Genomic DNA, 24,028 nt, shown 5'->3' with positions numbered 1-24,028 from the left:
TTATTTCAGTGTTATTTATTGATTATTCCCAAATCATCTCCCTGCCTCGTGACAGAATGGAAGAGGTGCAACATGTTCATTTACAAACGAGACACATTCTAATGACAAAACAAGTTACAGTTAAGTTACATGTCTACAGCTGATGCCGGTTTGCGTTTTGAAACCTGTGTTTCACCGTCGTGTACTGCATGTAGCATCTAAAACAAACCCGGCATGTCAGTGAACTCCCCCATCCCACCCACACACACACCCCTCCCTCACCCTCTGATGCATCGAGGCCAGATTCAACAGTATGAGAAAAACCATGCAACTGTTTCTGTACAACAAATGATAAGTTAAAAGTCAGCATACAGAACATTTCTTTTAAGAACATAAGGTCTTTACGAGAGAAGAAGAAAAGAAGGAAAACTAAAAAGGAGGATGTGTGCGTGTAGCATGTGTGTGTGTGATGCACAATTAATGGCACACTATAGCAATGGGCCAGGGAAGTGTGTGATGGGGGACATAAACAGAGTATACGGTATATACTGTATGCAGCAGGTAAGGTAAGATCAGGATGTGATGTGGGTGGGGGTTGATGTGGTCCCTTAAAGAGAATAGCTATGTTTAATGCGTGGATCTATGCGAGGAAAGACTACTACAGGCTGCAACTCTGGAGGCATTAGAAGCCCACTCTGCCATCTCCTGTATTGTTGTCACTTGGCAGCAGTGGCAGAGATTGAGGTGAGGTGAGGTGAGGGGATGGGTGTATGTATGCATGTATGCAGTCTTGAGCCATGCTCTATTCATGCACAGTGCTGTGTTGTGCTGTAGTGGAGTTACACCAGGCAATGGACACCTTAAGTCCAGCCAGGTAGAAGACTCTCAGCTACAGACAAACACACACTAGGGTTACAGTTCATAGTAAAGCCAGTAACCTTACCTATAAAAAAGATTCATCTTTTTTGTTTAACTTGTTCAACTTTGAAACTGGATGCACTCGTGACGCTATACGTTTGTACAGTAGTGCCACTGTGAGAAGTGCAAGAGGAACGTTCAAAAGGTCAGTTAAGAGTACAGCTCGGGGACGGGGAAGAGGACAATGAGGAAGGAGGTGGCTCAGAAGGACATCAGAACTTTGATGGTCAGTCTGCTTTGGTGACGAGGATGTAACCAGAGAGAGTAGTGCTTTTCTTTTCTTTCGTATAAGTCAGTGAGGAGAAAGGACAGGGCTCAGTGAGGAAGAGAAGATTACAGTGGAAAAAGGAAAAAAAAAAAGTAGTTTGCCCCACATCCCCTCTAAAAAGATCTGTTGCCTCTGCATCACTGCGTTGGATTCAACTGTCCCACCGTTAACGATCGTAGTCTGCCATCAGCACTGAGGTTTTTAACGGAGCTAGATGCTGAAGATTCGGCTCTGCCAATTCCACTAGTTCAGGGCCAGAACTGAAAAGAAACAAAGAGTTGGTGCATTTAATTTCATCATCTCTACGTAATGATCAATCATTACACTGCATTCCAATCCATTATCTCATGCTGCATTTTTCCTCCTCTTATTTTCATGAAGCATATTGAGCTGCCTCTATGTGCACAAATGAACAGGTCATGTCTTACATAGCGTCTCACCTTACATAATAATAATAATAATGATAATAATGATGACGATAACTGGGCGTACTTTGCAAACAGAAGAAGCGGTTCAAAGGTGGCCCAAACAACACCACAAGCCAAATAGTTCTACAGCTACACAAGGCCTTAATGGATAATGTGCTTTTAGAGCCAAGACTTGGACCAAACCGACAGAGCAGGGCAAGGAACACCCCCTATGGGCATTGTGTATTGAACAGTGACGGCCGGTAATGTAATGTAACCTTTGCTGAGTACAACATTGACAAAGAATAAGAAGAACATTGCCAATTCAATTAATCTACAAGTGCTATTACAAAAGCCAGAACTTCAGAACTGAAATGTGAACATTTAAACTGCACAAAAGGTGATCTATAAATAGAATAGTTAATACATAGATAATTAAATAAGGAATATAAATCTCGTTGGTCTTACCACTCATGGCTTCCAGAGCGAAGTACTTGACGTCGATGTCTGGATCTGTGGCCAACCTCTCAAGTACCGGCTTCACCTCCGTCTGCAGGGAGCTGAGAGAGAGAGAGAGAGAGAGAGAGAGAGAGAGAGAGACAGAGAGAGATCTTTAGACAATTGCATTTACTGCACTTGGACCTCTTTCTATGCAAGCCAATTGTGTTTTCTCTGCAATGCTGCAGAGAAGTTCAGCAGAAGTGCCACACTTAACAAACCACTTCTAGCAAAAACAACAACAAAAGAACAACCAAACTAGAACAATTCAATCGGGTACACACAGTACTTTACAGGTAAGACTGCTATTGAACCTACTAAAAAAAAAGTGTTTCTTCCACAAATGAGTTCAGTAACAGCAGTGAAATCACTACGAGTAAACCCTTCTAAAAACCCAAGGAAGGTGTTAAACACCAGTCCCTTACTTGGGGTCCACCACTGGGCCGATCTTCTGCAGCGTCTTGGCCACGTTGAAGCGGACGTTAGCCACTGTGTCGGTGGCCATTTTCGTGGCCACAGGCAGCATGTGTTTGGTAGTGATCTCCTGCCCACAAGCCTCCGACAAGGCCTGACACACAATTATAGAATAAAAAAAAAAATGAGTCAGTGAATACATTCTACTATACTATAAATACATTCTATTACAAAAAAACCCAATCACATTTTATTTAAGCGTCATCATAATATCGTCATCATTATGACCCATCACCATCCTCATTGTGTCTTTACACAAATATATTTTGTCATTATAAGCTCTTCCATCAGAAAACAATATAGTAAAATAGAGGCATTTTATCAAATACATCTGACACAATTTTCCACTTGAGACTCACATTGATGCAGAAGAGTGTGGTCATCCTGTGCAGGTAGTTGGGGTCGTTGGCCATGCCCAGCACCTTGGGCACGATGGTGTTCTGGGCCCACTCTGCCCCAAACTTCTCCACCAGCTTCATCAGGTTACAGGTGGCCGCTTCCCTGATGGCATACACTGCAGATAGGGGAGGTGGCAGCCATGTTAAAATCAATAATGCCTTTGATGGAAACCTGGACTCAGATGTAGTAGTTCAATATGCCGTGCTTTGCTGTGGTGTGCGTCTCCACTAGAATAAACGATGGAATGAGTTGTATCGCACTCAGTTCTGTTCTTGGCTATTCTTTTTAATATTTTTTTTACGTGGCAGCACTTTTTTTTTCTGCTGCCTTGTAAAAATACAAAAGGAAGAAGAACTGAGTGCAATCCACCTCTTCATTCCACAATCTGGACTCACATTCCACAATCCAGTTCCACATATTCCAAAAGACCTGGTTATACATGTCTAAAAATGCCCAAATTGGCATGTGGCACTGGATTGTAGCATCTGAATCCAGGTTGCCATTCACTGGTTTAGTGGATCGAGGTAAGGGTCAATCCCAAATCAAGGAAACACAAACATAAACTTAGATGTCCATAGATGATTACTGGATAATGTAGGCAAACACTGAGGCTGTACCAGGCAATGCAAACATAGACCAGACAGGTAAACACAAATGATTCAAATTTGCAAAATGGATCATATGTCTAAAGATGAGGATGTGCTCACCATGGTCAACAAGCCATGCCATACAGAGGGAATTCAGCTTCTCATCGAAGAACTCCACACCCTGTAAGAAAACACAAATTAAAAAAAGACTGAACATCTTGTACCAAGTAAGCAGATAGAGCGCGCATTTCTCTGCTCATGAGATGTTTCTTGGTGAACTCTCAAATCGTTCCAGAAAATGGCTACGGTTACATGACTATTTTAAATCCAAATTAATCATTCCAAATGAAATAGTTCTGTCGAGTTTGCTTCGATCTTTCCTTTAATTCCGAATGAAGAGGTGTTAACATGAGGTTTTCAAATATACAGAATTTAAGTCAGTTAATTCCGAATTAAATGCCTCATGTAAACATACTAATTCTCACAGAAATCCTCTCAAAGCCTTTTGCTAAATGTTGCCAACAAAAACAATCAATTTGCAGAACCGAAAAAAAGAACCTTCTTTGTAGCAGTAAATATGTACACAAGCGGCTAAAACCAACCCACATCCAAGTCATGGTGGCCCATACTGCAGTGCACCTAGGACTTACCAGCTGTCCAGCCAGCAGGGGCATGTACTCGATGATGGCGAGGCGCACGCGCCACTTGGCGTCCTCCGCCAGCTCCACGATGGCGGGCAGCAGAGACTGGGACAGCTGACGGATGCCAATCACCTCGTTCACACAGTCCAGGTTGGAGATGATGTTCAGACGCACCTCAGGACACTAAAACACAACAGAGAGCTTAACACAATGCTGACTCTGCCTAAATACAACAACCTCACAAGATGAAAACCGCAAGATTATACAGCTTTGTGAACACCACATTCTCTTTCTAGTGTGTCTTGGATCCATAATCTGATACACCCAGTGGTGTTTGATTTATGAGAAGGGTTTAATTTAGGTGGTTACATCGTAACGAGCATGGTCACAATTGGGAAAACATAATGGCTGGTGCCGGCCAAACCAATGAATTAACTATACTAGCTCAGTGGGATACATTCAGAAGATTTGACATCTACATCATTTGAAGTCTGATGAAGAGCGACTAGCTCGAAAGCGCTCACTTGAGAAAAAAAATGAAAAAGCAACACGGGAGCAGTGTGTGGACATTCTTCTTTGTTTTTACAGTAATCTGGCCTTTTGTCATGCACCTGCGTCTGGGATGTGCGCACCACTAACCTACTGACATCTACATGAGGGAAAACTCATCTCGCTTGCTCACCTCGTCCTTCAGCTGTGCCAGGAAGAGAGGTAGAAGATGCTCAACGGTGTTGTCTTTACCCAGGATAGTGGACAGACCCATAATGACAGACGCAAGGGCCGACTTCACATGCTGATTGGTATCGGACACCAGTTCCTAAAAAACAAAAGCAATTCTGTACATTAGCCACTTCATGTAGCAGGTGACCACAAGTTAATATAATATATAATATCGTCTTCTTGAAATTATTTTCAAGGCTAAAGAAAACAGGAAACCCAGGAAAACCAGAAACTGAAGGAGAGGGTTTTCTTTACCTTTACACAGGGCAGTATGTGAGTCATGATAATGGTTTCTCTGCTGTCTTCAGGCAAGTTCTCACCAAATTCTTGATATTGGAATAAGAGAGAAAACAATTAGTATGGAGATCAAAGACATTCCAAAACAAGTAAAAATTGGCTAAACAACCAAAACAAAACAAAAACCAAACCCCATTGAAAGACTAACGACGAGATTCACTGACCTTTAACTTTATTAGCAGCAGCAGCGCGGACCTCTGCCTCACAGTCCTTCAGAAGGTTCTGGAAGGCTGGGACCAGGTCGTTCTTGGTGATCTCAGGCCCCACAGCCTTCTGGAGCTGCACGAGCAAGACAGCACACAATAACAATTTAATACCCTCTTACATCACACAATACATCATCAAGGAGAAACTGCTTGACTTGAGCAGGCTTTAAATTAGAAATCAACTGGTAGAATGTGGAAAAGCATGTTTAGGAACTTGTCATGGAAATTGAACATAAAAGAAAGTGGTATACCTTCTAGCAGTAATAGTGGCCTATGGGCCTATTTAGTACGTCTACTCATTACCCCAGGTTAACTTAACTGGGTTAGTGACCAAACCATCTAAAAGCTATCTGCCCACTGACCTCTGAGAACTTGTCAGCCACCATGTAGCGGACCCTCCAGGACTTGTCCTCTGCGGCCTGGCGCAGGGTGGGCATGACCAGGCTCTCCAGATCCTCCTGGGGCAGCAGAGTGGCGATGCTCACACACGCCTCCACAGCCAGCAGCCGCACAGAGTCCTGCACAGCACACAAGCAGCAGTCAGGGAGATAACCAGGCAACACAAGCAGCAGACATGGAGATAACCAGGCGACAAAAGGAATACAGCGGCCGCACTGACTCCAGCACACCACACAAACATGGTGAATCACAGTGACTACCAAGCAACACTGGGTAACCAGCAGTTAACACTGGAAGGCAACACTGGGCAACACGTCCAAGTAACACAGCTCAGAGCAGACACGTGGTCTGTGCAATAATAAGAGCTTTAGTATGCTATGGGTTACAATTACACACTGTTTACAAAGAATTACACACCAATATGGAGGTTAAAAAATGAAACCCCAAACATGTAGCACAACTAAATTTTGAAAGGTATTGCAATGAGCCCAAGATGACCGACAAGAACCAAGTTAACACATAATGAATGACATGTCGGTAAAGTGCACCACTAAGGCCTCACCTGCTCATCAGAGGCCAGAGCTGTGAAGAGGGAGATGATGTCACTCTTGACGTACTCCAGCTCCAAGACTTTGGCGAACTCGCCCAGCTTGGAGGCCGCCGCGCGCCGCACCATGGGGGTGTCATCAGAACACAGGTTGCGGAAGTGCCTGATGACAAATACACATTTTTTAGACACCATCACAAAAATGACGCATTCAAAAAAACATTTTGGACAAACATAGTGCTCCATCACCTAATACAATAAACTACATGGTATGCCAGATACAACATGCCATCATTGCAAAAAATGAACAAAATATGAAATCTATACAGACTTCAAAAGATAAAGGCAAATTAATAATATGGAGAGATACTCAAATCAATAACAGAGTTAGAAAGTGATGGACAGACAGACAAGAGATCCATTATTGGCAGATATTGACCTTGTCAAACTTAATAGGCCGCCACATCAGAGGCCAGATTGATGAATATAAAAAATCTCAAAAAATAATAATAATAAAAAAATGGCTAGATAAAAAGATGGCTCCCTTACTGTCTGATCTCAGCCTTGACAGTGCTGGAGACGCGGGGGTAGCAGACGCTGAAGAGGCCGCACGCGGAGGTGCGGGAGGTGAACCAGTCCCCGCTGGCCAGCCGCTTCACCAGGGGCTCGAAGTGCACCTCCAAGTCCACAGGCGAGTGCTCATGGGAGATCTTACGCAGAGACTCCACCGCCTTGTCCCGCACCACCGTCTCCTCTACGGTGGCCAAGCTCTCCAGAGGGGGCTACAGGACGCAGGGGGCAAGAAGACTCACAGTCACTGATGATGCCAGATGGAAAATGCTGAATTATCGTATCAAAACCTCAAAATTATTGCTCTTGGATGCTTTGAGGGAGGACATTATTGTACAAGACCCAAATTGTTGTTTCAAGGCATCTAAATGAACTGAATGGCAGCTCTGAAATGATCATACATCATGTTTAAAATGGACAAAATGATGGTACAAATACGATAACCATCATACATTTGGCAACACTGCTCCCAGTGGTAAGTACTAACAATTAGGTGTGGTAATGTAGCAGCAGTACAATAACTGAAAATGTGTTTGTATAGAAAATTATCAAACTGATTCATTAACCCTTTGAGGAGTACCATCACAAATATGTGATTAGAATTTTGCCCAAATTTTGGGTTCTCATTATGATGTCATAATGTATTTGCGGGATTTTTAACACATACGTCTATAGGAGCTGTAGAGTGTTCCAGTAAAATTCTAGAAGAACCTCTAGAAATTCCTTACTCCTCAAAGGGGTAAGTCTTTGTTATCACTGTTTTCTAAACAGAGGCAAAAAACCACACATTTAATGGGTTATGAGTATCAATGGAAAGGAGGGGCAGACTAGTCACTTCATTTCACAAAATAAATAAAAAGGAAAAAGTTAAAGCTGCAGTGTACTCCAGCGCCTCCTTTTCACTGGCACCGTCCTACTGTAAGGCACCTGCCCGCTAGAAGATGCCTAGACTTCTAGCTGCACTTTACCCAAAGCAAGGTTATGAAATTATCTACATAAAAAGAAGACAATCTGCACACTTCAGGTCTAGACTTCTTTGCACAAAAATAGACCTGAAGTGTGCGGATTGTCTTCTTTTTATACAGAATTTTTTTTACTGAATCCTGCACCTTCTAAACAGATGAGCGGTGGCCTATCACAACTTAAGTTATGAGATGATCTACAAAAGACATCACAGCAATACTGACCAGTAGGCAGTGGACGTACTCTGGACCTCCCACCAGCATGGTGAAGTTCCCCAGCTGCTCAGCCAGGGCCAGCAGCACCTCATCCTCATCATAGATGGTGTCTGGAGGAAGAAGACATCAAGCACAGACAGTTAGGTGACAGACCCCATGGAAAACAACAGCAAGACTCCTTTTTCCCCACTCCTGTGAGGTGTTGAATGGGATGACACGCGTGCACACACAGAGGGTCAGTGTGCACAGACAACTGAACACACATGAGACTTCGTGCATGCCGCCGCCCCTGTGCTTGAGCCGACTGGGAGTTTAGAAGATAAGCCTGTAATTAATGTTTCCAACTCAATGCGTGTTATACATTTTAAAAAAGCATTATGCACTCTCCTTTGTTTACTGACCAGTTTTTTTTTGTCTAAAATAAAAGTCGCAAACTGCAGACATAGAGTGTCATATAGTAGTAAATATCTGATACATTGAGCAGTGACCGTCTCGAACTAGAGCTGACAAGACAAGGAACGGAAAACACACACGTACACACACACGTACACACCATGATTGGCATTATGCATACAGACAGTCAACCAGAACTTTGTTTACTGTAAAACAGCAGTCAGCTGTCCAACCCCTGCGGATGTCACTGGCAAGGACTAGTTGCCCTTACCCTTCAAGCCACTAGGAAGGCCACAAGACAGGCGTTTCATTAGAGAGGGAATCATAATGTAGTTCAGTCACACCTACCCGTCAGGAATGGTAGAAGCTCGGTGCGGGTTCTCTCCACTCCAAGAGCCAGAGCAATGGTTGACAACTTCTTAATACTATTCAGGCGTAACTGCAAGGTGCAAAAACAAGCAAACGTATTAAGTAATGTATCCGAACGTATGCACGTAATCTCGTAATGCCTTATCTATTGACTAACGTTGCGGGAACCAGCGGCTATCAGCCAAGTATCCATGCCAACTGTTATGGGTGACAGACGCCAAACCAAGCCCACACCATCTTATGACCGCACAATTTTAGAGGGTTACTAAGACCACACGTAGATGTATAACCAGAGCGGGGATTGAAGGGGAATTACATTTCATGCAAGTTCAACGCAGTAATCAATGTTAACTGAATAATAATCACGGCAATGTGCAAAGTAGCACGAGCGGCTCCCCAGACAGGCAGAATGGGATGTATTACTAACCCTGACCGCTGTCCAAGTAAATATAAGCCAATGGCTTCTAGGAAATGAGTATTACAGATCGTGTTATAGCGTTAATCCGCAAAGGTCACCAATATTTACTTGCTTTTGAAACCATAGGTCTACAATAGCAGAAACATGCTAGGTTAGCCAGGATAAGCGATTAGCTGCTGAAAACTCATCCAACCGGTTACTCAAACAATATAGGCACATACAGACATTGAAATGCGACTTTGCATCAATGAAGCCATATTTTTAAAAGCTACCCGTTTTAAACAACATTTAGACTATGGTAAAACAAATATTGAGGGTCAAGCTGAAGTAGAGTAGCTAGCTAGATAGCTATGCTAAATTGAAGTTAGCATGTACATGCATAGGCCTGAAGAAACCGGGTTAACCGGGTTAGCATGATAGCCAATGAAGAATTTTGCCCGGTCGCTGCCCCAGAGGACGTTTCTTTTTTCGGTCAAATCAGTCATTTAGTATTCAAACGGGTGAAACGTTACAATATCAAGCATACCTGGACGTCCTCATTGCGTAGTTCATCAATGAGAACAGCAATAGGGTACAGAGAATCATCTCCATCTGCCGCCGCCATCTTGGATAATGTAGCAACTGGGTAACCTACTTCCTGCGGTGTTTTTCACCTCATTCTAATTTAGCATATTCCACTGGGTGGCAGCAGAGAGTCGCAGATGATAACAACAGTGCTGCAGTGACAGTTTTTTTTGATGATGATGATGATGATGACTTGGATAGTGCCTTGCCCAAGATGGTTTACTAAAAACATACTCATAAAGCCACTGTGCGTGATGGTACAAAAGTGAGTCGCTCCTTTAGGTCATTCTCATTGATTGCATTGCCTGTTGGCTTTTTATTCTCAAAGTTTGTAAAGGTGATTTTACTATAGGCCTACATAGTAGCTTTCATTGACAATAGATTGTTTGTTCGTACCCGCTCTACACTTTCAGACAGGCATTTAAGTCCTGCTGTCATATAATCTCACCTCCCTGTTGTGTATCAGCACACATCACGCACAGCAGCTGGTTGGGGCCCCTCAAGACATGGGGCCCTTTAGAATTACTTATTTACCCTGGCATGGCTTAGCCTCTCTGTGTAGCTCTGGAGCCCCCTTGTGGAGCTCCAACTAGTAGTGGAGCTCACAAAGCTGCGTAGAACTACAGGTAGGGCAAGAGCCAGACAAGGCAGGGTTGACTGTTGGGTACAATTTTGGTGGGGCCCTAGGCAACTGACTAATCTGCTTATTGGTAATACCGGGTCTGAATTTCAAAATGTGGTGTGACAAGATAAACTAGACTGCATTCTCGCAGAAAATGAAAAAACAATTACTCATTTTTTTTAAATGGCTGTTATTCAAAAACTATAGAGTTGTGGCAAATGACATTTGCACCAGTCAGATTCCTGACCTCTCTAACAAAGTTCCAACAAAGTTTATAGGTGAAATTGTTCCGATTTTATGGTTGAAAAACCTTTTCTCTAGTTTCTAGAGCCGGGTGACATCACTGCCTGAACATTCCACCATTGTTTCCTACGGGGACCAAAAGTTGCACAAAATCGCCAATAGCAAAACAACGAAATAGAAGTACGGACATGCAATGCGTGCTTTAACATCTCTCTAAACCATGCCGGTTGTTTTAGAGTCGGAATGGTGTCTTTATAACAAAAGCCCTAGGAGGAGTAGCGCATTATACATTTGTGGAGGAAGCAGATATTAGAACGATGATAACAGGACTTTGGAATTACAGTAAATGGACTTGCTGGGGCAAGCCCACTTGAAAAATACCATAATTTATCAAACAACACAATTTGTGTTTAATCAAAATTAACAGTGCGAGGGTACTTAGACATTTGTACATTAACGACACATTGCGGCATAAATGATTTTATCATCACAATCATTTTATTTGAAATGATTTTTTTTCCGCCCACATTAACATTATGACAAAGTCCATTCCTTCCCTTGATATGCACAACACTGATTGGACAACATACTAATGTCTTCCAAACTGCAAAAAACAAAAAAAAAAAGACACAAAACAGACATTTAATAATTGATGTTCCCCTAAGATCATGTTGTCCCACACCACATACGCGATTAGATGAGTGAGGGGAGAAAGGATGAGAATAACATGTGTACTGTATACTCTGATGGTTTACACTTGACACAGACAACAGTGAGAAACACTGAAGTACCTCGAAAAGAGACGTGACCTGGTATTGGTCCGTTTTTAAATTTTGGTCATCTTTGTTGTCCAGGTCAGTCAGCCTCAGAGGAGGACGTCAAAAACTACATTAGGACACCACAAACAGGGGACCGTGGTCCTTAAAGGGTCAGCAGAGATCTCTCTCTCTCTCTCTCTCTCTCACACACACACACGCACCTCTTCAGTATATGGGGCATGGACCAGCCAGCACAGGCAGTCACACCAATGGCGTGGCACAAGAGGTGATGAGTGATGCGATGCGATTCTCTGGCAAGGAGGAGGAGACAGATGAACCCAATGACTGCATTTCATACATAGGTTTCCTTTTTACAAACATTCTCACTGTGAGGAGGGGCAAGATGCTAAGCAGCCAACCACCTGAGCTCATTTTTGAGTGACAGCAGTTTCCAAAAATCAGAGGTCGAAGAGTGCCCAGACTGGGGTGTGCAGAAAGGCACCATTTCCCAATGTCAAGTGTTCTAGCCTTGAAAAGCCCAGTGATTGGATACTCTTTGGTGAACTCCGCGGAGTATCCAATCACTAGGCGTTTCACACACTACCAAGGCTAGAACACTTGACATGGGAAAATGGTGAGGGGTTGTTTACAATCGGGAAACCCATGTATAGACATAGACATGGTTCAACAGATGTTAAGCATTTTTCACTGTCAATATGCAGCTGTAAATAGCTGTACATCACTGCTCATCTGTAACTGAGGAGCAGGATTTTGTGAGAAGTTTGCTCAGAATTGATAGTGTGTGGATTTTGGAACATTCTGCCACGTTTTTTTGACCAAACAGGGTATATATGCTAATTGCATTTGATAGGCATGTTCAACCAATCATCCAATCAGCGAGGTCGTTTTCTCTGACAGAACGGCACAAATAATAATCTCCCACTCAGTTGGCATTTGCTCAGGACTTATAAACACAACAGGGTTGTCAGCGCACCACATTTATGTTTTAAATGTGATTAAATATGATTCCGATTGAAATGTTTTGCAAACGCTTCACGCGTCCTGAACGTGGCCCCTATATTCTGGTTGCAAATCAACAATTGAAAATGCTTCAAAGTCGTGTAACCTTGCTGTCCATTCTAATACACAGTCATTGGTTTAACTGCCTCTTCCGCAGGTATTGTAGGTTGCGTCCATGGATGCCCATGGAATGAATGGATGGAATACTGAGACCAAAAAGGAACTTCAATAACCCCCCTCCCTCAGCTTCAAGACAAACAGGCATAAAACATAACAGACACATAGTCATCCAGTTTCAGCACGCTCCAATATAAATGTTCACTATACATATGTACATAAATACACATCTGCATTCTCAAAATACTTAAATACACCTATACGCACACACACACATGCACTCACGCACGCACACACTCCTGGTATTTCGATGCAATGTCATAATAGACAGTAGAGAGCTAAGACTGCCGGCCATTGGAAAGGGTAAACCAGTGTTTTGGGTAAACTCCTAGAGGAATGTGTGTGATGGTTAAGGTCTTCTCCTGCCGTGCTTTGATCTTCGTTTGAGGATGACGTATCTGCTGTAGGTTGTTTGGTGCTCCGAGAGGAATGGCACGAAGAAGGCTCTGAAGAACCGCGACGACCTGCGGAAGAGACAGAGAACCACAACAGACAGGCATGGTTAAACACAGGCATATGACATGGTTATACACACAGCTATTACCATAGATGGTACAATTTCAAGAGACAGGCAGGCACAACAGACAGGCAACACAGGTTAAACACAGGCATAGGTACAGTTACAGTTACAGACAGGCATAACCATGGATTCTTAGGCCAAATCCCATTTCTAATTTCTTACCCTTCCGTTTGAAGTCTGCCTCTCAAAAATCTAAGTTTAAACGTGTATAAAGCTCTCCTTCCCCATACCCCTCTGCCTTAACTTTTTTTTGGGACACCCCTACCAGAGAGGGTCTATGGTAGTACGAGAGAGGAATCTCGCAACTTTTTCCAGGTGGTACTGTCCACTAAGTGGCGCCATCCAGATGGCACCAAGGAGCGCACAGGCTGTTAGAATGAATGGGGTCCCATGGAGCTCAACCACAGATGCTGCCATTGCTTTGGGAAAGAATTGGTATCATCGTTTCATTTTATTTTTCCCAAAGGCAGGATAAATTATCCTTTCGAACAGCACTTAGTTTGAATGTTTAAACTCGCTGGATCTTTGTACAATACGTCTTTATTGTTAATATGACGTCACGAGTGGCTTCACACACTGCGTTTGGATTGGTCGGCCGGCTGCATTGCTGTGATCATGATTGCCGTAAAGCAATTTTGTGAGCAAGATGCTAGCGGAGCCTGACTCATAAATGCCAAAGCTGTAAGAAATCAGAAGGACATAACTCCCAGGTTATTGTACATTTCATTTAAATCCACATTGGTTTCTCAGAACTAACAGTAATATTGTCAAGTTTCAGCCAACAGCGAGCACAACTGTCCGTTATTAGTGCCAGCCTTATAGGCTCTGCTGTCTCGACAGCGCTCCCTAGGTGAACTGCAGGCACAGGTTGGAGGGCGAGATTGGACACTGTATGTAAAACCACTGTGCCCCTACCCTTATACGTGAACGCGCAAAACCGAAGGGAAGGGGAAGGGGGTAGGTTTAAGCAGTGAAATTCTTCATACAATATCAAATAGGCATGACAAGAGACAGGCCCAACAAATAGGCGCAGTAAAAAAAGCAACGTGTAACATTTTTAGGTGTTCCATGACCAAAACTTGGTCATGGAAGGGGGTAGGTTTAAGCGGTAAAATTCTTCATACAATATCAAATAGGCATGACAAGAGACAGGCCCAACAAATAGGCGCAGTAAAAAAAGCAACGTGTAACATTTTTAGGTGTTCCATGACCAAAACTTGGGTTGCATGGTCCCACACTTCCTTAGTAGCGAAAGTCCTAGTAAGCGAAGTTCAATTTTTTGTGTTAAATTTACATGAAGGGTGCTCCATCCTCCATGTTTCTGCACCAAGTCATCTAATCAGGTAAATACACGGTCCCAAATTTTCGAGTTTTTTTTGCTGGCCATGCAAACTAACAACAATAACTATGGGTTCCCGTTTTAATAGGGAAACCATACACAGTTCACCATTGAATACAGGCATATGGCACGGTTACATGCATGTATGAGCCAATGAGCTTAGATTCGACAACCAACACAAGTTGTAAACACAGTGCCAACATGTAAACACTAATAATCCTCATTTTAAAAGAGATTTGCACATGGAGCAAAGGGAAGCATGTTGCCGTTAATCTCTGCAGAGTTAACCAATTAACTCTGAAGCTAAAATCCTAACTGACCTATATTTGAGGGTCGAGGGGTCAGAGTTTAACCTGGGCTGGATATCTCTTCCGTAGCTCAGCTACCTCTCCTCACCTCGGCAACACAGCTAGCCACCGCTGAGCTCTCGTTGCTGCAGTAGTATTTATAGCATGACAACAATAGAGTCAAGAGCGAGTGACATCTGAGGGTAGTGTAGGGCCCAACCTTACAAAAGCCAATTTAATCAGTGGTTGAAGGGGATTATTTAACTCGCTACTAACTTCAGGCTAATTAAAGGTATGCAAGATACAAGTGGTTCTGAGCTCAGGTGCCAGGCTACATGCAGGTGAAAAAAAAGAAACGCCTGCACCCAATTACCACTAAGTGGTTTAAATATACCATAAAATGTGTTTCAGTTACAAGGAAAAATAATATATATTCACTGTATATGATAAAAACATGTGCAACAAAATGCGTTTCAGACATACCTAATACGCAGAATTTCTCTGAAAAGGAATTAAGTCAATAACAAAAAGCAAACAAACAGACAGGAGTCAGCACAGTAGAACCAAGCAGACCTGCTTGCATCCAGGAAACGTTTTTCTTCGCCAACAACGGTCCAGTCCTCTTTATTGGCTGCGTAGCGTGGCTCTCGTGGCGCCTCTATGTCCAGGTCCAAATCCACCAGGTAGTGACACTGCTTCAGCTCCACCTGAGGGGACAAGAACCAGCTACTGTCACCCACAGTCATTGCTGAACAGGAGTCACTAGCTACTATTACAATTACTGTCACATTCTGCCACTGCTGCATAAGTGTGACAAGCTGCCTTTCCAATTACTGTCACCTACCATTTGCTGCATAAGAACTTTGGTGTAATCAACTATATACTGTATACTGGCACTACTATTAAGATATCTTTATTTCCTTAGAGGTAACATATTTTTAAATCTGACACAACAGTATCAACATGTCCAAGAGTTGGGAAGAGTAGTAGAGTTGAGTATACAGTATTATCTCCAGAGGGAAATTTGTCTTGGGCTTTACAAGCACATACTCACAACTTTCGTGCATGAACAACAGTGCATAATACATGGAGAACAGTGCACTGCATGGCATGGTTTGCATGTATTATTGAACATTTTTATAGCCACTTGGATAGGGTTTTTCCTTCTCAATTCATGAGCGCTAATGAAGCACTTACGTATCGTGATGTCTCCTCCAGGTTTTGATCGTTCATGTCCTCAGGAATCTCGGAAGTTGCCCATGGTTCACTGGAGTACGGCTTGGGAAGCTGACCTCGGAATTCTGACTGGATAAACTGCAGCTGCCAACTATGACAAAAAACGAGACAGAAAGTAATGTCGTTTAGGACAAGATTAAGTCAAATACAATTGATGTGCATGCTGTATAATGCCATACTGGGACACAAATGTTGTAAACTTTTAATACTGAAGAACAAGGCATCACAACTTCAAAAATATCTTCAGTACAAGTACAGACGGCTTTACATGGTCATTGAGGACAATGTTCTTAAACTCGAGTATATCATTATGATCCCACAAGGTAAAAAACAGACTTTCCCTATTCTTTGCCATCACAGAAAAAGTTGATAACAAATTGAGACATTTTCACTCTTGTCCTATGTGCATTTACACTTGTGAAAATCGCCATTCATCCCTATGCGGGAAGCAAAGTGGGGCGATGGCAAGCAAACAGGAGAGAAGCGAATCGAAAATATTCTGTCAAGTTTAATATTATGCAAATGAGGTGTGAATTTTGCCTGTTGCGACCAATCAAAATAAATCAAAATCAAATCAAATTAAATAAAAAAAACATTAATGTTGTTGCAAAATTTGATTTGCCGCTACGACCTGCTGACCGTTGCGGGAACACTGAATTTCTCCTCTCTTTGCTTCGCTCATTTTGTCTCAATGTGTTCCCGGTGTTACAGAACACAGGTCAAAGGTGTGTGCAGACAACAAGATTACCGTCGGTAAAGTCATTACAAGGACACCATTCATTCAATCACTTCCTGAGAAAGCGCAGCACAGCACAGCGCAGACGTACTCTTTGGGGAGGAGGAAGCTGCTGGGGAAGCGGTACCACTCCTTGCCAACACACACGTTGACTTGTCTGTCCTCTGGCACCGTGTGAATGCTGGGGTCTGTCGCGATGCGATGGAACTCTGGGTACAGGTCCAATGGGGCATGGTAACCTAGCAACGAGTGGGATGGAGAGGAACCAGCAAGATTGTCACTAAAGTGGAATCCAAACTAGGCAAAACAAAATTGAGGCTGAAAAATAAGTGACAGTTTAAAAAAAAAAACACCAAATGCTTGGAGACAACACAGACCACTGGAAAATAATACAAATATTATAGGAGACATAACTTTGGGTTAGTTCTAATGACTACCAAGTACCCTGGTTAGACAAAGAAAATAAGCACCACAGAACTTGCACATCTTGTGTCAATAATGCATTTTGAGGAGTTTTGCCACACAAGGACCAGTTGCACAGAAAAACTAACCACAAAATTAACTGTCAGCCAGTGTCCTTGTGTGAGTGTGACAGAGGGAGTGTCAGTGAATGAGTGAAAGAATGAGCATAAGAGTGTGTGTGTGCGCCGCGGATGTATTTAACGGCTTTGTTAGGGATTCCTCTGACCTCTGAAGACTGCCACGGATCGAGAGAGTGACAGCACGCCGAAGAAGAGCACGCAACCCAGAGCCAGCCAGTTAGAGGACACCGTGTAGTGCTCCAATCGATACCGTTGGAATAGGAAGTGGTAGCATTTCTGCAACAGTAAGGGGGAAAAAAAGGCAAAAACCACACATGGTACAGTGTTAAACGTGACGTTAAGAGGTAGTGGTGCAAACATCCAAAACGTATAACAAAGAGGGTCACAAAATGGAATGGTTGCACGCTCACTCATTCCCATTTTTTTTTCTGACAGAAAGATTCGGACCAAATATTGAAGTAAAATGGAATGTCACGCTCACTCTCCTTTCTATTCTAGGAAATAAAAAATCAAAATGGCAGCCAGTGTGCGGACATTTCATTTGATTTCATAAGGTGTTAAACGTGCCATGAACGTGACTCCTAGTAGAGGGAGCCTTCGGACAGCCCCCCCTTATGTCATGCTGTTCAGGGCCATGCCAAGTGATACTGTAAGTCCTGTTCATCTTTTAAGTAGTGGCTTAGTATTTTAAGCCTACATGGTAGACATCCAGGTTCACATGTGTGTGTGTGTGTGTTTCTATAGAGCTGTTTGAAAGTGTCTGTTTGAAACAACTGTTGTTATCGATGGACAACAGATATACTTTTAAATACAGGGTCATATAAATAAGCGCAGTTAAAATATATCTAGTACGACACGTGCTTATTTTGACAGAGCTGTTAAAAAGTTCCAATTAAAAAATAATTCCAACAAGCAGCAGTTATAAAACAGAAATATACTTACAGACAGGTGTACCGAATCTATTATGATTTAGAATGCAAACTAAAGATATTTTAAACCTTTTTTGAAGAGGGCCTCGGACATCGATCTCGGAGGTGTATAAAGTTGAAGTAAAAGTACGCTTACTGATGAAATCAATCAATCAAATCAATGATCTTACATAGAATATACGACAGTTATTCCACTGTAGCTAATGAGGTACGTAGGTACACTACAAGTAGTACACTTCCACTTTTACTGTATATACCTCTGCTCAATCTTAAGTACAGGTCCTACTATGAATAACTGTGTTATAAATATGACTATTATAAATAAGCCTGTTTAACCATGAGGTCTCCATGTAGTGTACCTGTAGGGAGGAGAGAGCCACGGCTCCACAGAGGCAGATGAGGGGGTATATGGGGAAGAGGAAGCGCTCCTCCTTATGGGCCTGGGTGAAGAAGACCAGCATCCACAGGTACATGGGGGACAACGTCAGCCAGTAGGGACGGCCCAGGTTTTGAACTGTAGGAGACACGGGAGAAGGCAGGACAGCAATATGAATTAGCCATACTGTTGTAATGCTCACTGATAAGACGCTTGAACACATGCACCATGTTGGTTAATAGTCTGCATACATGTTTGCAGTAGGGCTGTAACGATTCGGTTCGTATCATGATTTTGGACCAACGGCTCCACATACACCCCACAATTTTTTAATCTATCTTTTTTAATTAATTAATTTGCTTTTTGAAGGGTAACAGTACTTTAAAAGTACTTTAAGCAGTATTTTTAATACTGCCTTCTTACAGAATCGTGACTCATCACAATTTCTCGGTTCGATACAATATGGTTACAGCCCTAGTTTGCAGTGAAGGGTAAGCTGCTTTTCAATCTCAATTATTCTATGAATACCAAATCTAATACTTTCGTTTTATATAGCGCCTTTCAAAACACCCAAGGATGCTTCACAGAGTGTTGTGTTGGAAAGTGTGAGTGTATCTGTATCTGTATCTGTATATTGCACTTCTGTATACTGACAATAAAATATATTCTTTTCCAACAACAGGTGACATGTAATAGCTCACCATTAAACCTCTTGAGGAGAGCCTCCATCAAAGCAGTCAGGGGGAGGGCAAACAAGGCCAGCACAAACACAACATTAAAGTTCAGGACTCCGTTTACAAAGTAGAAGTGCCATGGCTCTGTGCCTAAACAAAGACCGAAAACAGGTGTTGTTGTCATTCAACAAAAACATTCTATCATATTGAACATTGAACTACATGAATTATAAACACACAAAATCAAAAACAGTATGTTTAAGAATTGTACCATAGAGATCTGGGCCATGTGAAGAGAAGACGTTGTACAGGACGATGTTCAAAGGAGCGATCACCAGCTTGCCATAGTGGTAACTGTCTATTAACACCACAGGAAGCTGTACAAAACAATAAACATTGGTTACATTAATATCTAAGCTCAAATATTAAACCGTAACACCCCTGACGGTAAGAGTTTCAATTATATTGTAATTATTTTCTTACCAGGAAGATGAGAAGAGAAATTCCAACCCAGATGGAAAAGTGCTTCCATCTTTTCCTACGCACCAGAAAATCAAAGGCGATGGGTAATCTGTAACAAACGGAATAAGAACAGTACGTAATAAGAAAAACGTAATAAGATATTCCATGAGCGTGTGAATGCATTCCACAATGAAACGAAGAAAAGGGTCTTCATGGCAAGGGTCATAACTGTCAAAACGGTGACACCGTCATGGATGAGTCAAACACGTGTCAATGTCATAAAATGTTTATGTGTCACAAAAGTTGACATTGTTTGGGCTGTCTTTACCAAAACCGAATGTCACTGAATGATATCAGTCATAAAATGTTGATGACATTGACATCATGTTTATAACACATGCATGAGTGTGTTACGGCACTGTTATGACACCGTCATCTCATATGTATGACGCCGACGTCAAGTACTGTTACAAAAAAATAAACTAGTGTATGATGTATTCTATGCCACACGGACATACAGGATCTAATATAATCTGCTTCAAAAGGTGTCTGTCGTCATGTGATGAGTGCAATGGATGAGTGCCCATCAGCGCTCTACTCACAGTACTCACCCCAGCAGAGCGCTGAAGGGCCAGCCGATGATGGCCCCTGCGGCCACCCCCAGCACCGCGATGTCCAGGCGGCTCTGGTACCAGCCTGTCATGGCCACCACCGTGGTGTACATGCAGAAGGTGCTCGGCAGGAACGCTATGGGGGGCATGCACGGACACGGACACGGACACACACACACACACACACGCAGGCGCACGCACGCACACACACACACAGTAATAACAGTCATTTCCAACACATTTGCATCATGTTTATTGACAATTACACCGTCATAAGTCATCAATAAATCATGTTGATTACTCTGCATTACACAAACATGGTGTTATCTGTTATCTTTGACTAAAATGTTGCAATTCTTCTTAATGACTCAGTCATCAGAAGGGCATTGCTTTTATTAAGATTTTCTTTTAGATATAGAATTTACTCCGATACCCTTTGGGATGTGATAATTTCACATACATTTATAGAGGTTGTCAGGGTCATTGCTCAGTTGCTCTAATACATCCTTAGGTTTAAGAACAGGGAATGTTGGAATTTAGGCAGGCCGGGCCCTCCTAGTGACGGAACCCCTTCAGCGTTGCTTCTAGTCAGGCCAGGAGCAAAACAAATATAGTTTCTGAGCTCCGGAAAAATCAGGAACTCCTCCCACTTTGTCGGGAAGCAAACAACCTGTAGCAAATCAAGGGAGGCGGGTCAACCATGCCGTTTGGGAAATCTTAACTATTATGCTCATCGTCAGACCAAGTCTCGAAGAGATTTGAAAGTCGATGATAATCAGGCTAGTTGGAATTAAGTAACAAGTGTTGCTAGGATGAAAATGGACCCCTAGAGGAGATGCCATCCCTAGGATCGGTTCCAAATCCCTTCGCATCTCCCTCCCCAATCATTTCCTATCTCTCGCTCCTGTCTTAATATGGTGTAAAAAAACAAAAATGTAATGGACACACACACACACACACACACACACACACACACACACACACACACACACACACACACACACACACACACACACACACACACCTGCAGAGGAGCAGAACATTCCGGCACCCAGCACCAGAAAGGCCAGCATGAGGCGGCCGACGTGTAAGCCAAACTTCTTGCATACTGCCCTAAAAGTCATGACAAAAAAACCTTGAAAACCATGAATAAACACAGTACACATTCAGAAGAAAGAGTGTTCATATGTATAAGCCCCTATGACAGAGACACTATGTGAGATGGAGAAAGTGTCGAGATGCTCACTCACTTGTAGAAATAGAGCTCACATACACAGCAGGCAAAAGCCAGGACACAGCGCAGGAAGTAAAACACAAGCACCTGTCGAACAAGGAAGGAAGAAAGACATGACTGTCGTGACACTAATCCCAATTAACTCCATACTGAAAGGACAGAAATAGCCAGTGCGACTGACCTTGTTAGTCTTCAGTATTTTGGCGTGGAAGTAGGCTGGCAGAGCGTGGAGCCAAAGGTACGCATAGGAGCGGATGGCGTATGTGGGAGAGTACTCCCATGTTTGCATGCCTTGGCCATACAGCAGATAGTGAGTCTGCAAAGAAAGGGGAAAACTTTTTCATTTTTCTGGATGTGGTTAACTGAGATACAATCAAGAGCCAAGATAGTCATGCCACAATAGTAATATTTATCTTATAATGAGCTATGAACAACAACCATAATGTTATACATCTATATCATAGAGCAACAATGTGAATGTAGCCTATACATTACTATTCATATGGTATTCACAACAACATTCCTGTAAATACCAATCAAATACCCATGAAACCTTCTGCTAAACTGATAATGTGTGAACAGGGTTCATACAAATGGACCCCCCCCCCCCCCAAAAAAAAAAAAAAGAAAGAAAAAGAAATAAATAAATAAACAAACACACACACACACTTGAAATAGACACATGCATTTCCTTGTGAACACAACACATTAGGTAAGCTAAGGTTTCTTGGTTAGTTAAGTAGCCTAACTCACTGGCTCCCAGTAGTTGAAAGTTTCATCGCAGTCTGAGATGTTGCTGAGCAATGCTGCACAGAAGCGGGCGGACACCAGGCACTTGAAAGCAGTGGAGCCCTCGGGAGCCCAGACCTGGCTAGGCTTGGTGGGAGACCTGAAATTATCAAAGGGGGCAACTTCCTCACCTACATCTTCCTCTAATTCTGGGTCCAAACTACAGTACCATTACCAAGGGGGAGGGGCAAGTTTGGGAAAACATTAGGACACTCAAGCATGCAGATAACAACACATCAAAACCGGAAACGATTCTCAACACTCAAGGACAAAAAAATGATTAAACGTGCATTTATTTTGCTGTGTTAAAAGGCACAGATGTAGTAGATTGTAGGTGGTTGATCCGTCTATCCCGTTGACAGGCTCTTGACTTACTGATACGTGGCTCTTAAAATACCCCATGATCACCAGTTAGCAAGCATTAGCTCAAAGCTGCACAGAAGAACAACCACAGTTCAAACATAGCCGTTTTCACAGGGTCTACAAACAACAACTACAGATATTATGCAAACTATTAGATCAGTTGAGAGAGGGATACTCGAAAGGAATCGGTCAGAACGATTCCCCGCCAGCAAGTGTCTGATGAATGAATGAAATGCGTGCAGTGCCATAGGACTAGCATTATCATTCAAAGCCTTATAGGCTAACGTGATACTCAGAGTCTAACATCAGACGGCTGAAATAACACAGTACAAAACAGCATGTCTAAAAATGTCAGTCAAGAAAAACGGTTGACAGCCATGGCTCGCCAAAACAAGTGTGGTACCTAATCTAGCTGTACGACTCATACGCATCTGACAGGTCTGGGTTGAGCTGTGCAGACAGTCACTTCGCCGGTCAGCTATAAACCGTAGCACATATAGCATATAAAAAATATTCAGCCACTTACTCTTCGCTTTTACTCTCCTCCTCAGCTTTCTCCTCTTGTAACAACCGCAGTTCCTCAAGGGGGATTTCATTTGGATCAATGAGTTTACTCCCCCGCCTGTAATTCCGCTGGCGGACCTTCGACGCCATGTCTTCGACTGTGGCTTACGACTGCGCTTCGCTCTGGTGGTGGTGGTCACATGTGATCTCAAAGTTCTGCCCTTGCACGTAGGCTTCCATACAGTGTGGCAGGGCCACCGTGCGTTCACAAGAAAACCCGTTCAGTGAAATTGTACCACCTCCGACCCTCATGTAAATGTCAGAGAAACACAAACATGTCAGATAAACAGAAAATTGCCAATAACTACTTTATTGTACGCCTGCAGTCATTGTACATAACACCGATTTCAGGGAAATAAATATAAATAACATCTTCAAAACATGATACATTCCACAAGAAGTTGTTCTTCAATAAATAACAGTTAATTACCAACACACATGTACATTTGCAGCCGTAACCATTTAAAAGACATCAGACTGACATGTAGCTATATATATATATATATATATATACATATAAAAAAAAAAAACAAGGAATGCCCAACATGAAACCAACATCACTCCTTCCAGCTAGAGCATGCACACCTCAACATTTACACCAGGTGAGCCAAATTACTGAAGGCAGCACCAGGCTTAAGTAACGTTTTTGTAACTTAAGATTTAAATAAAATAAAAGATCAGCTCTTTGTACATTTTGTAGTATAGCATGCATCA

The 24,028-nt window shown here is 42.6% G+C and overlaps 2 protein-coding genes across 3 annotated transcripts; both read right to left on the bottom strand.

The window, feature by feature from the left end:
- Positions 1-9,884, bottom strand: ppp2r1ba (protein phosphatase 2, regulatory subunit A, beta a). Its single transcript, XM_063203959.1, has 15 exons — positions 9,795-9,884; positions 8,830-8,920; positions 8,098-8,198; positions 6,890-7,122; positions 6,356-6,503; positions 5,757-5,912; positions 5,353-5,467; positions 5,147-5,217; positions 4,854-4,988; positions 4,181-4,354; positions 3,651-3,711; positions 2,904-3,058; positions 2,496-2,638; positions 2,041-2,132; positions 1-1,425 (listed from the first exon to the last, which is right to left on the bottom strand). The coding sequence occupies exons 1-15, from the start codon at positions 9,870-9,872 to the stop codon at positions 1,409-1,411; spliced, it is 1,770 nt and encodes a 589-aa protein (XP_063060029.1). The 5' UTR covers positions 9,873-9,884; the 3' UTR covers positions 1-1,408.
- A 3,037-nt stretch (positions 9,885-12,921) lies between these two features.
- Positions 12,922-23,461, bottom strand: alg9 (ALG9 alpha-1,2-mannosyltransferase). Of its 2 annotated transcripts, none has more exons than XM_063203957.1 (15): positions 23,277-23,461; positions 22,352-22,547; positions 21,780-21,914; positions 21,615-21,685; positions 21,389-21,477; positions 20,365-20,500; positions 19,775-19,862; positions 19,563-19,668; positions 19,319-19,441; positions 18,601-18,755; positions 17,459-17,588; positions 16,862-17,009; positions 15,996-16,125; positions 15,372-15,505; positions 12,922-13,116 (listed from the first exon to the last, which is right to left on the bottom strand). In XM_063203957.1, exons 1-15 carry the CDS (start codon positions 23,402-23,404, stop codon positions 13,002-13,004), a joined length of 1,884 nt encoding a protein of 627 aa, XP_063060027.1. In that variant the 5' UTR covers positions 23,405-23,461; the 3' UTR covers positions 12,922-13,001. The 2 variants fall into 2 exon arrangements, with proteins under 2 accessions (XP_063060027.1, XP_063060028.1); XM_063203958.1 differs by having other exon boundaries at positions 22,352-22,487.
- Between the last annotated feature and the right edge of the window lie 567 nt (positions 23,462-24,028).

The sequence above is a fragment of the Engraulis encrasicolus genome, chromosome 7 (assembly GCF_034702125.1).
Source record: "Engraulis encrasicolus isolate BLACKSEA-1 chromosome 7, IST_EnEncr_1.0, whole genome shotgun sequence".
Lineage (NCBI taxonomy): Eukaryota > Metazoa > Chordata > Actinopteri > Clupeiformes > Engraulidae > Engraulis > Engraulis encrasicolus.
Note: the sequence above shows the minus strand (reverse complement) of the source record. Positions and strands in the feature narration are given on the sequence as shown.

What these genes read in the sequence shown, in the direction of transcription:
- alg9 (XM_063203957.1), bottom strand. Translation starts at nt 23,404, where the DNA reads ATGGCGTCGAAGGTCCGCCAGCGGAATTACAGGCGGGGGAGTAAACTC. An exon ending in CTTTCAACTACTGGGAGCCA is followed by an intron (nt 21,915 to 22,351) that starts GTGAGTTAGGCT and finishes CTTTCTTTGCAG; the next exon opens with ACTCACTATCTGCTGTATGG. An exon ending in TGGCTCTCTCCTCCCTACAG is followed by an intron (nt 17,589 to 18,600) that starts GTACACTACATG and finishes TTACTGTTGCAG; the next exon opens with AAATGCTACCACTTCCTATT.
- ppp2r1ba (XM_063203959.1), bottom strand. Translation starts at nt 9,872, where the DNA reads ATGGCGGCGGCAGATGGAGATGATTCTCTGTACCCTATTGCTGTTCTC. An exon ending in CTCTGGCCTCTGATGAGCAG is followed by an intron (nt 5,913 to 6,355) that starts GTGAGGCCTTAG and finishes TGTGCTGTGCAG; the next exon opens with GACTCTGTGCGGCTGCTGGC. An exon ending in GGCCCAGTGGTGGACCCCAA is followed by an intron (nt 2,133 to 2,495) that starts GTAAGGGACTGG and finishes TCTCTCTCTCAG; the next exon opens with CTCCCTGCAGACGGAGGTGA.